Source organism: Salvelinus alpinus, chromosome 6, assembly GCF_045679555.1.
Source record: "Salvelinus alpinus chromosome 6, SLU_Salpinus.1, whole genome shotgun sequence".
In the NCBI taxonomy this organism is placed as follows: Eukaryota; Metazoa; Chordata; class Actinopteri; order Salmoniformes; family Salmonidae; genus Salvelinus; species Salvelinus alpinus.
In genome coordinates, this window is record NC_092091.1 from 89,264,512 (window position 1) to 89,277,636 (window position 13,125).

Here is a 13,125-nt window from a genome sequence, read left to right on the forward strand (position 1 = left end):
ACCCTTCCAAGAGAAACCAGCCATGTGATCGTTCAGAAATGAAAAGGTGGGGCGGAGGGTCTGTGACTGTAGTCTCCTCAGAAATGTTAAAGGTCTGTTAATGACTCTTATCGGTTGAGCTACTGGTCGGTATGAGTTAAATAAATGATCAAATATTTACCTCGCTGTCGGTCAGAGACTTTGGCTGGAGTCACAGCATAGCAACTTAAAGGGCAATTCCGCCGCTTTTCAACGTCATGTCCCTCACCTCCAGCACCGTACCAGTGTCTACATGTGAAAACAGTGTGTTTCGAGGATCTGTGGTTAAAAAGAAGAAGAAGAAAGGTCCTAACAAAAAATGCTTCTCTGTGACATCACAGGGTAGGGTTAAAAAGTAAGAACAATGAGTTTCTAGCCAGAGGGCGGACGTTTCTTACTCCCCGGGTCACTGGGAATCTCACAGTGTTTTGAACATCTCTGTTTTTAACTTTTGATGATGTCGTCGGGTAGAACTTTTATCTTTTTTTCTATAAAAACATAGAAAATCCGCCGTTTTCACATACGGTATGTAGACACCGGTATTGTGCTGGAGCAGACTGGTCACTATAAATAGCATACGGTATGTAGACACTGGTATTGTGCTGAAACAGACTGGTCACTATAAATAGCATACGGTATGTAGACACTGGTATTGTGCTGAAACAGACTGGTCACTATAAATAGCATACGGTATGTAGACACCGGTATTGTGCTGGAGCAGACTGGTCACTATAAACAGCATACGGTATGTAGACACTGGTATTGTGCTGAAACAGACTGGTCACTATAAATAGCATACGGTATGTAGACACCGGTATTGTGCTGGAGCAGACTGGTCACTATAAACAGCATACGGTATGTAGACACTGGTACTGTGCTGAAACAGACCGGTCAATATAAATAGCATTAGATGTCAGACGTTTGGAAAGGTCCTTGGGACGTCGATATATGCCTACCTCTCCGCTTACCATAAGAAAACATATCCCGAGCACTGGCACAAACTCATGATGCTCGGAGACGAAGCGTGGTCAGACCAAGCATGCTGCTTCAGAGCCCTGCACCACGGCAGTCCACAACGCTCTAACAAGCCGGGAGAATACTTGATGGTACTTGATGGAAACTTATTTTGTTTTAAGCCTTCCCCCAAACCATAGCCCTAACCTTAACCACTCAGAAGTAATACCTAAACTAACCCTTTTGTTTTAACCCTGTAACCAAACGGAATTAACCCTGTAACCAAGCAGAATTAACCCTGTAACCAAGCGGAATTAACCCTGTAACCACGCAGAATTAACCCTGTAACCAAGCAGAATTAACCCTGTAACCAAACGGAATTAACCCTGTAACCAAGCAGAATTAACCCTGTAACCAAGCGGAATTAACCCTGTAACCAAGCAGAATTAACCCTGTAACCAAGCGGAATTAACCCTGTAACCATGCAGAATTAACCCTGTAACCAAGCAGAATTAACCCTGTAACCAAGCGGAATTAACCCTGTAACCACACGGAATTAACCCTGTAACCAAGCAGAATTAACCCTGTAACCACACAGAATTAACCCTGTAACCACACATAATTAATCCTGTAACCAAACAGAATGAACCCTGTAACCACGTGGAATTAATGCGTAAAGAATCAACATTAATCCAAAATACGTCAAATTCCGAGGTGAAACTATGAGGTTGGCTGGAGATAATGAACATGAGGTTGGCTGGAGATAATGAGATAATGAACATGAGGTTGCCTGGAGATAATGAGATAATGAACATGAGGTTGGCTGGAGATAATGAGATAATGAACATGAGGTTGGCTGGAGATAATGAACATGATGTTGACTGGAGATAATGAGATAATGACCATGAAGTTGGCTGGAGATAATGAGATAATGAACATGAGGTTGGCTGGAGATAATGAACATGATGTTGGCTGGAGATAATGAGATAATTAACATGATGTTGGCTGGAGATAATGCGATAATGAACATGAGGTTGACTGGAGATAATGAGGTAATGAACATGATGTTGACTGGAGATAATGAGATAATGACCATGAAGTTGGCTGGAGATAATGAACATGATGTTGGCTGGAGATAATGAGATAATGAACATGCGGTTGGCTGGAGATAATGAGATAATGAACATGATGTTGGCTGGAGATAATGAGGTAATGAACACGATGTTGGCTGGAGATAATGAGATAATGAGATAATGAACACGAGGTTGACTGGAGATAATGAGATAATGAACATGAGGTTGACTGGAGATAATGAGGTAATGAACACGAGGTTGGCTGGAGATAATGAGATAATGAGATAATGAACATGAGGTTGACTGGAGATAATGAGATAATGAACATGAGGTTGGCTGGAGATAATGAGATAATGAACATGAGGTTGGCTGGAGATAATGAGATAATGAACATGAGGTTGACTGGAGATAATGAGATAATGAACATGAGGTTGGCTGGAGATAATGAGATAATGAACATGAGGTTGGCTGGAGATAATGAGGTAATGAACACGATGTTGACTGGAGATAATGAGATAATGAACATGAGGTTGGCTGGAGATAATGAGATAATGAACACGAGGTTGGCTGGAGATAATGAGGTAATGAACACGAGGTTGGCTGGCGATAATGAACATGATGTTGGCTGGAGATAATGAGATAATGAGATAATGAACACGAGGTTGGCTGGAGATAATGAGATAATGAACACGAGGTTGGCTGGAGATAATGAGATAATGAACATGAGGTTGGCTGGAGATAATGAGATAATGAACATGAGGTTGACTGGAGATAATGAGATAATGAACATGAGGTTGACTGGAGATAATGAGATAATGAACACGAGGTTGGCTGGAGATAATGAGATAATGAACACGAGGTTGGCTGGAGATAATGAGATAATGAACATGAGGTTGGCTGGAGATAATGAGATAATGAACATGAGGTTGGCTGGAGATAATGAGATAATTAACATGAGGTTGGCTGAAGATAATGAGATAATGAACATGAGGTTGACTGGAGATAATGAGATAATGAACACGAGGTTGGCTGGAGATAATGAGATAATGAACATGAGGTTGGCTGGAGATAATGAACATGAGGTTGGCTGGAGATGTCTCCCGGGTGGCGCAGTGGTCTAGGGCACTGCATCGCAGTGCTAGCTGCGCCACCAGAGTCTCTGGGTTCGCGCCCAGGCTGGGCTGGGTTCGCGCCCAGGCTCTGTCGCAGCCGGCCGCAACCGGGAGATCCGTGGGGCGATGCACAATTGGCATAGCGTCGTCCGGGTCAGGGAGGGTTTGGCCGGTAGGGAGGGTTTGGCCGGTAGGGATATCCTTGTCTCAGTATGTAAAAATGTAATAAAATGTATGCACTCTACTGTAAGTCGCTCTGGATAAGAGCGTCTGCTAAATGACTAAAAATGTAAATGTAAAATAATGAGATAATGAACATGAGGTTGAAAAGTGGACTGGCTCTTTAAGAGATATTTATCTTCATATTTGTTGTACATTTGATGCATTTGAATGTCTTATGTAATGCTGAAATAGTGTATTTAATCAAATTAACGTATTATTCTTTTAGTATCCCCCAAAAAGTTTTTAATCATATTTTTTAAGTGAAATATTTTAAAAAATATATAATTTGTATGTCTGCACTTTAGTCATTCAAATAAAATGATTGAATGAAATATTACACTGGGGCAGACATTTTCTCTCTGAACCGTCACAGTGATGTTCCATGTATCTAGAACGTGTATCTGTCTGTGGAGAGTACCTGTATCTGTGTCGTTGGACAGTGATGTTCCATGTGACTAGTTCCTGTATCTGTGTCGTTGGACAGTGATGTTCCATGTGACTAGTACCTGTATCTGTGTCGTTGGACAGTGATGTTCCATGTGACTAGTTCCTGTATCTGTGTCGTTGGACAGTGATGTTCCATGTATCTAGAACGTGTATCTGTGTCATTGGACAGTGATGTTCCATGTATCTAGAACGTGTATCTGTGTCGTTGGACAGTGATGTTCCATGTATCTAGAACGTGTATCTGTGTCGTTGGACAGTGATGTTCCATGTATCTAGAACGTGTATCTGTGTCATTGGACAGTGATGTTCCATGTATCTAGAACGTGTATCTGTGTCATTGGACAGTGATGTTCCATGTATCTAGAACGTGTATCTGTGTCGTTGGACAGTGATGTTCCATGTATCTGAGTACCTGTATCTGTGTCGTTGGACAGTGATGTTCCATGTATCTAGTACCTGTATCTGTGTCGTTGGACAGTGATGTTCCATGTGACTAGTACCTGTATCTGTGTCGTTGGACAGTGATGTTCCATGTGATCTAGATACCTGTATCTGTGTCGTTAGGACAGTGATGTTCCATGTGATCTAGTACCCTGTATCTGTGTCGTAGGACAGTGATGTTCCATGTGACTAGTACCTGTATGACTAGTACCTGTATCTGTGTCGTAGGACAGTGATGTTCCATGTGACTAGTACCTGTATCTGTGTCGTTGGACAGTGATGTTCCATGTGACTAGTACCTGTATCTGTGTCGTTGGACAGTGATGTTCCATGTGACTAGTACCTGTATCTGTGTCGTAGGACAGTGATGTTCCATGTGACTAGTACCTGTATCTGTGTCGTTGGACAGTGATGACGTGCTCCGTGGTGTTGTGGAGGGTCTTGCCGTTGTAAGCCCAGGACAGAGTGCCAGGTCTGGGGTAGGACTCCAACTCTACCCTGAGGCTTAGACTCTCCCCTTCCCTGACAGCAGACTGGCTAGGCCGGGAGTCACCCAGCATACTGATGAAGCCTCGCTCTGGAGGGGGAACACACACAGGGTTAGAATCTCCCTCTCTCTGACAGGGTTAGACTCTCCCTCTCTCTGACAGGGTTAGACTCTCCCTCTCTCTGACAGGGTTAGACTCTCCCTCTCTCTGACAGGGTTAGACTCTCCCTCTCTCTGACAGGGTTAGACAGGGTTAAACAGGGTTAGACAGAGTTAGACTATCATCAGTTACAGTGTTATAGAGGTTAACAGATTCCATCATTGAGGTTCTGTCTTTGCGAGACTCAAACAGACACACACACACACACACACACACACACACACACACACACACACACACACACACACACACACACACACACACACACACACACACACACACACACACACACACACACACACACACACACACACACACACACACAGAGACGAAAGACGGGGTCAAACACACACACACACACACACACACACACACCACGGACATCCAGGTGCAGGGTATCGGCGGTGGCGCCCCTCTCGTTGTGGGCGTGGCACCGGTATGTCCCGGCGTCTGATTGGTTGACAGAGGTGATCCAGAGGGAGGCGGAGCGTTGGTAACCACGGGAACCAGCCAGGATGTGGGAGGTGTGGGCCTGGAAGGCTCGCTGCAGACAGGGGTCAGAGGTCAGGGGTTCACTATACTGGACTCTCAGGTGGGTCATGGGTAGTGTACTGGTAGAAGGTGGGTCATGGGTAGTGTACTGGTAGAAGGTGGGTCATGGGTAGTGTACTGGTAGAAGGTGGGTCATGGGTAGTGTACTGGTAGAAGGTGGGTCATGGGTAGTGTACTGGTAGAAGGTGGGTCATGGGTAGTGTACTGGTAGAAGGTGGGTCATGGGTAGTGTACTGGTAGAAGGTGGGTCATGGGTAGTGTACTGGTAGAAGGTGGGTCATGGGTAGTGTACTGGTAGAAGGTGGGTCATGGGTAGTGTACTGGTAGAAGGTGGGTCATGGGTAGTGTACTGGTAGAAGGTGGGTCATGGTTAGTGTACTGGTAGAAGGTGGGTCATGGGTAGTGTACTGGTAGAAGGTGGGTCATGGGTAGTGTACTGGTAGAAGGTGGGTCATGGGTAGTGTACTGGTAGAAGGTGGGTCATGGGTAGTGTACTGGTAGAAGGTGGGTCATGGGTAGTGTACTGGTAGAAGGTGGGTCATGGGTAGTGTACTGGTAGAAGGTGGGTCATGGGTAGTGTACTGGTAGAAGGTGGGTCATGGGTAGTGTACTGGTAGAAGGTGGGTCATGGTTAGTGTACTGGTAGAAGGTGGGTCATGGGTAGTGTACTGGTAGAAGGTGGGTCATGGGTAGTGTACTGGTAGAAGGTGGGTCATGGGTAGTGTACTGGTAGAAGGTGGGTCATGGTTAGTGTACTGGTAGAAGGTGGGTCATGGGTAGTGTACTGGTAGAAGGTGGGTCATGGGTAGTGTACTGGTAGAAGGTGGGTCATGGTTAGTGTACTGGTAGAAGGTGGGTCATGGGTAGTGTACTGGTAGAAGGTGGGTCATGGGTAGTGTACTGGTAGAAGGTGGGTCATGGTTAGTGTACTGGTAGAAGGTGGGTCATGGGTAGTGTACTGGTAGAAGGTGGGTCATGGGTAGTGTACTGGTAGAAGGTGGGTCATGGTTAGTGTACTGGTAGAAGGTGGGTCATGGGTAGTGTACTGGTAGAAGGTGGGTCATGGGTAGTGTACTGGTAGAAGGTGGGTCATGGGTAGTGTACTGGTAGAAGGTGGGTCATGGTTAGTGTACTGGTAGAAGGTGGGTCATGGGTAGTGTACTGGTAGAAGGTGGGTCATGGGTAGTGTACTGGTAGAAGGTGGGTCATGGTTAGTGTACTGGTAGAAGGTGGGTCATGGGTAGTGTACTGGTAGAAGGTGGGTCATGGGTAGTGTACTGGTAGAAGGTGGGTCATGGGTAGTGTACTGGTAGAAGGTGGGTCATGGGTAGTGTACTGGTAGAAGCAATAGAACACTGTGAATACTACTACGTTGTGGCACTATGTAACATCTATTACCTTTGATAAAGACGAGAGAGAGAGAGAGAGAGAAAGGGAGAGAGAGAGAAAGGGAGAGAGAGAGAGAGAAAGGGAGAGAGACAGAGAGAAAGGGAGAGAGACAGAGAGAAAGGGAGAGAGACAGAGAGAGAGAAAGGGAGAGACAGAGAGAGAGAGAGAAAGGGAGAGAGTCAGAGAGAGAGAGAGTCAGTATGAAGCCAGTCTCACCGCTCCAACGGGGAAGAGACAGAGAGAGAGAGAGAGAGAGAGAGAGACAGAGAGAGACAGAGAGAGACGAGAGAGAGAGAGAGAGAGAGAGAGAGAGAGAGAGAGAGAGAGAGAGAGAGAGAGAGAGAGAGAGAGAGAGAGAAAGAGAAAGACAGAGAGAGAGACAGAGAGAGAGAGTCAGTATAAAGCCAGTCTCACCGCTCCAACGGGGAAGAGACAGAGAGAGTACAGGGCAACCACAAACAGTTTCAGCTGGACTTTCACCTAATCAAAGAATTAGCCCAGCAGGAGAAGCTCTCCCTTGATAAAGATACCCCCACCCCAAGTGGGTCAGACCAAACCTCTTCACCATATAACCCCACAGACGAGCAACCCTCAGCAGACAGTCAACCTCCCAGTACAGAGTACTTCTCCCTCATTGAAATGAAGGATAAATTCACCCAGCTGGAGGTAAGGCAGGTGGAGCTGGAACAGCAGGTGATCACACTCCAGTCAGCACAGACCCAGACAACAGTCCAGCACAACAACACCCCCTTAACCAGACCTGGAGAGCTGGAGGTGGAGAAAGACATATCTGCACTATGGACAGTGGTGAGACAACATCAACAGGAGAAAGAGCAGGAGCAGGAGAAGAACAGAGCACTAGAGGAGAGGATCAGACTACAGGAGGAGAGGGAGAGGGGGATGGAGGAGAGGATCAGACTGCTGGAGGAGAGGTTGAGGGGGATGGCATGTGACAGAGAACAACCCACTAGGGAGGTGGCCATCCCCACAGAGACGCCAGCAGAACAGCCCACGTCAGCACCCGACAAAAGTCTCGACACCACAGCAGAACAGTCCACACCAGACCCTGACCATAGAAACGACACCACAACAGAACAGACAAAAGAAAAACCCCAAGCCCAGCAGCTCTCACCCCCTCTGAGCACCCCCCCTGTCAGCCACCCTGATAGCCCTCCTGACAACCCCCCCACACCCACTGAGGACAAACACAAGACACAGATTGTCCTTCTTATGGACTCAAATGGGAAATATATAGAAGAAAAAAAACTTTTTCCCAAACACAGTGTGTCTAAACTCTGGTGTCCAAACACCCAGCGCGCCCTAGACCTTCTGTCTGAGGACAAACTAGGCTCACCTAGCCACATAATAATACACACAGGCACAAATGACCTGAGAGCACAGCAGGAAAGGGTGGCCACAGCACTGAAGGGAGTGATTGAAAAAGCTTCTTCTACTTTCCCCAACGCACAAGTGGTTATCTCCACCCTGCTACCACGAAAAGACTTCCACCCTGCTACAATACAGCGGGTAAACGCAAGCATTTCCCGTGACTGTGCCTCAAAACCAAATGTTTTTCTGGCACACCACTCCACCCTGGACTTGAACAGCCTCTATGACCAGGTCCACCTCTACAAGGCAGCAGTGCCCACCTTTGCCCGGACTCTAAAGGACATCGCTCTCAAACGAAGCCCCAACACTTCACACAGGAGCAACAGATCAATAGACACCCCACCCAGACCAGCGAGACACCCTCCAAGACCTCCAGGACCCCCCCCTGGACCTACACACCCCCCCCACATCAACCATGCCCACACCCAATTTAGGCCCCCTCAGATCAGACCCATGCCACTCCTGCCCACCCCATGCACCCCACCCCCGCAAAGAGGGCATCAACATGGAAGTCACACATACGCCCAGGTAGTGAGCGGGCAAACAGGCCCAACCCCCACTCTTACACTCGCCCAAGCCAACGGCATGTACCAGATGCTCAGCAGGCTCTGCTCACACTTACTGGCCTGAGGCCAAACCCCGACCAACAACTTTGGACACTTTATGGAACAAAAAGCCTTCACTATATCATCCTGGAATATCCAAGGCCTGAGGTCATCTGCCTTTGGCCTAAAGAGCAGGAACCCGGACTTCACCAAAGAAATCGGTAATGCAGACATTGTCATCCTGCAAGAAACATGGTATAGAGGAGACGGACCCACTGGTTGCCCTCTAGGTTACAGAGAGCTGGTAGTCCCATCCACCAAACTACCAGGTGTGAAACAGGGAAGGGACTCAGGGGGAATGCTAATTTGGTATAGAGCAGACCTAACTCACTCCATTAAATTAATCAAAACAGGAACATTTTACATTTGGCTAGAAATTCAAAAGGAAATTATCTTAACAGAGAAAAATGTCCTCCTGTGTGCTACCTATATCCCCCCACTAGAATCCCCATACTTTAATGAAGACAGCTTCTCCATCCTGGAGGGGGAAATCAATCATTTCCAGGCCCAGGGACATGTATTAGTCTGTGGCGACCTAAATGCCAGAACTGGACAGGAACCTGACACCCTCAGCACACAGGGGGACAAACACCTACCTGGAGGTGACAGCATTCCCTCCCCCATATGCCCACCTAGGCACAACTATGACAACATAACCAACAAAAACGGGTCACAACTCCTGCAGCTCTGTCGCACGCTGGGTATGTACATAGTCAATGGTAGGCTTCGAGGGGACTCCTATGGTAGGTACACCTATAGCTCATCTCTTGGCAGTAGCACTGTAGACTACTTTATCACTGACCTCAACCCAGAGTCTCTCAGAGCGTTCACAGTCAGCCCACTGACACCCCTATCAGACCACAGCAAAATCACAGTCTACTTGAACAGAGCAATACTCAATCATGAGGCATCAAAGCCAAAGGAACTGAGTAACATTAAGAAATGCTATAGATGGAAGGAATGCAGTTTGGAAACCTACCAAAAAACAATTAGGCAACAGCAAATTCAATCCCTTTTAGACAACTTCCTGGGTAAAACGTTCCACTGCAATAGTGAAGGTGTAAACTTGGCAGTAGAAAATCTTAACAGTATATTTGACCTCTCAGCTTCCCTATCAAATCTAAAAATCTCAAATAGAAAACCGAAGAAAATGAACAACAATGACGAATGGTTTGATAAAGAATGCAAAAATCTAAGAAATAAATTGAGAAACCTGTCCAACCAAAAACATAGAGACCCGGAAAACCTGAGTCTACGCCTTCACTATGGTGAATCACTAAAACAATACAGAAATACACTACGGAAAAAGAAGGAACAGCACGTCAGAAATCAGCTCAATGTAATTGAAGAATCCATAGACTCTAACCAATTCTGGGAAAATTGGAAAACACTAAACAAACAACAACACGAAGAATTATCTATCCAAAATGGAGATGTATGGGTAAACCACTTCTCCAATCTTTTTGGCTCTATAACAAAGAATAAAGAGCAAAAACATATACATGATCAAATACAAATCCTAGAATCAACTATTAAAGACTACCAGAACCCACTGGATTCTCCAATTACCTTGAATGAGTTACAGGACAAAATAAAAACCCTCCAACCCAAAAAGGCCTGTGGTGTTGATGGTATCCTTAATGAAATGATCAAATATACAGACAACAAATTCCAATTGGCTATATTAAAACTCTTTAACATCGTCCTTAGCTCTGGCATCTTCCCCAATATTTGGAACCAAGGACTGATCACCCCAATCCACAAAAGTGGAGACAAATTTGACCCCAATAACTACCGTGGAATATGCGTCAACAGTAACCTTGGGAAAATACTCTGCATTATCATTAACAGCAGACTCGTACATTTCCTCAATGAAAACAATGTACTGAGCAAATGTCAAATTGGCTTTTTACCAAATTACCGTACAACAGACCATGTATTCACCCTACACACCCTAATTGACAACCAAACAAACCAAAACAAAGGCAAAGTCTTCTCATGCTTTGTTGATTTCAAAAAAGCCTTCGACTCAATTTGGCATGAGGGTCTGCTATACAAATTGATGGAAAGTGGTGTTGGGGGTAAAACATACGACATCATAAAATCCATGTACACAAACAACAAGTGTGCGGTTAAAATTGGCAAAAAACACACACATTTCTTCACACAGGGTCGTGGGGTGAGACAGGGATGCAGCTTAAGCCCCACCCTCTTCAACATATATATCAACGAATTGGCGCGGGCACTAGAACAGTCTGCAGCACCCGGTCTCACCCTACTAGAATCCGAAGTCAAATGTCTACTGTTTGCTGATGATCTGGTGCTTCTGTCACCAACCAAGGAGGGCCTACAGCAGCACCTAGATCTTCTGCACAGATTCTGTCAGACCTGGGCCCTGACAGTAAATCTCAGTAAGACCAAAATAATGGTGTTCCAAAAAAGGTCCAGTCGCCAGGACCACAAATTCCATCTAGACACCGTTGCCCTAGAGCACACAAAAAACTATACATACCTCGGCCTAAACATCAGCACCACAGGTAGCTTCCACAGAGCTGTGAACGATCTGAGAGACAAGGCAAGAAGGGCATTCTATGCCATCAAAAGGAACATAAATTTCAACATACCAATTAGGATCTGGCTAAAAATACTTGAATCAGTCATAGAGCCCATTGCCCTTTATGGTTGTGAGGTCTGGGGTCCGCTCACCAACCAAGATTTCACAAAATGGGACAAACACCAAATTGAGACTCTGCATGCAGAATTCTGCAAAAATATCCTCCGTGTACAACGTAGAACACCAAATAATGCATGCAGAGCAGAATTAGGCCGATACCCACTAATTATCAAAATCCAGAAAAGAGCCGTTAAATTCTACAACCACCTAAAAGGAAGCGATTCCCAAACCTTCCATAACAAAGCCATCACCTACAGAGAGATGAACCTGGAGAAGAGTCCCCTAAGCAAGCTGGTCCTAGGGCTCTGTTCACAAACACAAACACACCCCACAGAGCCCCAGGACAACAGCACAATTAGACCCAACCAAATCATGAGAAAACAAAAAGATAATTACTTGACACATTGGAAAGAATTAACAAAAAAACAGAGCAAACTAGAATGCTATTTGGCCCTAAACAGAGAGTATACAGTGGCAGAATACCTAACCACTGTGACTGACCCAAACTTAAGGAAAGCTTTGACTATGTACAGACTCAGTGAGCATAGCCTTGCTATTGAGAAAGGCCGCCGTAGGCAGACATGGCTCTCAAGAGAAGACAGGCTATGTGCTCACTGCCCACAAAATGAGGTGGAAACTGAGCTGCACTTCCTAACCTCCTGCCCAATGTATGACCATATTAGAGATACATATTTCCCTCAGATTACACAGATCCACAAAGAATTCGAAAACAAATCCAATTTTGATAAACTCCCATATCTACTGGGTGAAATTCCACAGTGTGCCATCACAGCAGCAATATTTGTGACCTGTTGCCACAAGAAAAGGGCAACCAGTGAAGAACAAACACCATTGTAAATACAACCCATATTTATGTTTATTTATTTTAACTTGTGTGCTTTAACCATTTGTACATTGTTACAACACTGCATATATATAATATGACATTTGTAATGTCTTTATTGTTTTGAAACTTCTGTATGTGTAATGTTTACTGTTCATTTTTATTGTTTATTTGACTTTTGTATATTATCTACCTCACTTGCTTTGGCAATGTTAACACATGTTTCCCATGCCAATAAAGCCCCTTGAATTGAATTGAATTGAGAGAGAAAGGGAGAGAGAGAGAGAGAAAGGGAGATAGACAGGGACAGAGAGAGAGAGAGAGAGAGAGAGAGAGAGAGAGAGAGAGAGAGAGAGAGAGAGAGAGAGAGAGAGCGAGAGAGAGAGAGAGAGAGAGAGAGAGAGAGAGAGAGAGAGACACAGAGACAGAGAGAGAGAGACAGAGAGAGAGAGAGAGAGTCAGTATGAAGCCAGTCTCACCGCTCCAACGGGGAAGTCCCACTTAATGCTGAAGTCAGGGTTGAGGTTGGAGGAGCTGCAGGTGATCTCAAACTGCTCTCCTCTCCTCAGGATCACCCTCTGTCTCTGGGACAGACTGATGACTGGAGGCTGTTCAGGGACTGTGTGGGCAGAGGAGAGGGGGGGTGGATGTAAACATACAGTATGTCAGACAGGACCCTGTTTGGAGCTGGACCACAACTAACTGTTAACATAGAGTCACATAGAGGTGGTCCATGTCTAACTGTTAACATAGAGTCA

The 13,125-nt window shown here is 45.6% G+C and overlaps 1 protein-coding gene across 3 annotated transcripts in view; it reads right to left on the reverse strand.

The window, feature by feature from the left end:
* Positions 1-13,125, reverse strand: part of kitb (KIT proto-oncogene, receptor tyrosine kinase b) — a 69,388-nt gene that overhangs the window by 35,248 nt on the left and 21,015 nt on the right. For all 3 annotated transcript variants that reach the window (XR_011675784.1, XM_071408288.1, XM_071408287.1), the window contains exons 4-6: positions 12,847-12,986; positions 5,290-5,458; positions 4,655-4,844 (exon numbers count right to left, since the gene is read on the reverse strand). Coding sequence is in view for 2 of the 3 variants with exons in the window: in XM_071408288.1 (XP_071264389.1) it covers positions 4,655-4,844; positions 5,290-5,458; positions 12,847-12,986 (499 nt within the window). In the remaining variant the exon portion in view is untranslated. The remainder of the gene's footprint in view (positions 1-4,654; positions 4,845-5,289; positions 5,459-12,846; positions 12,987-13,125) is intronic.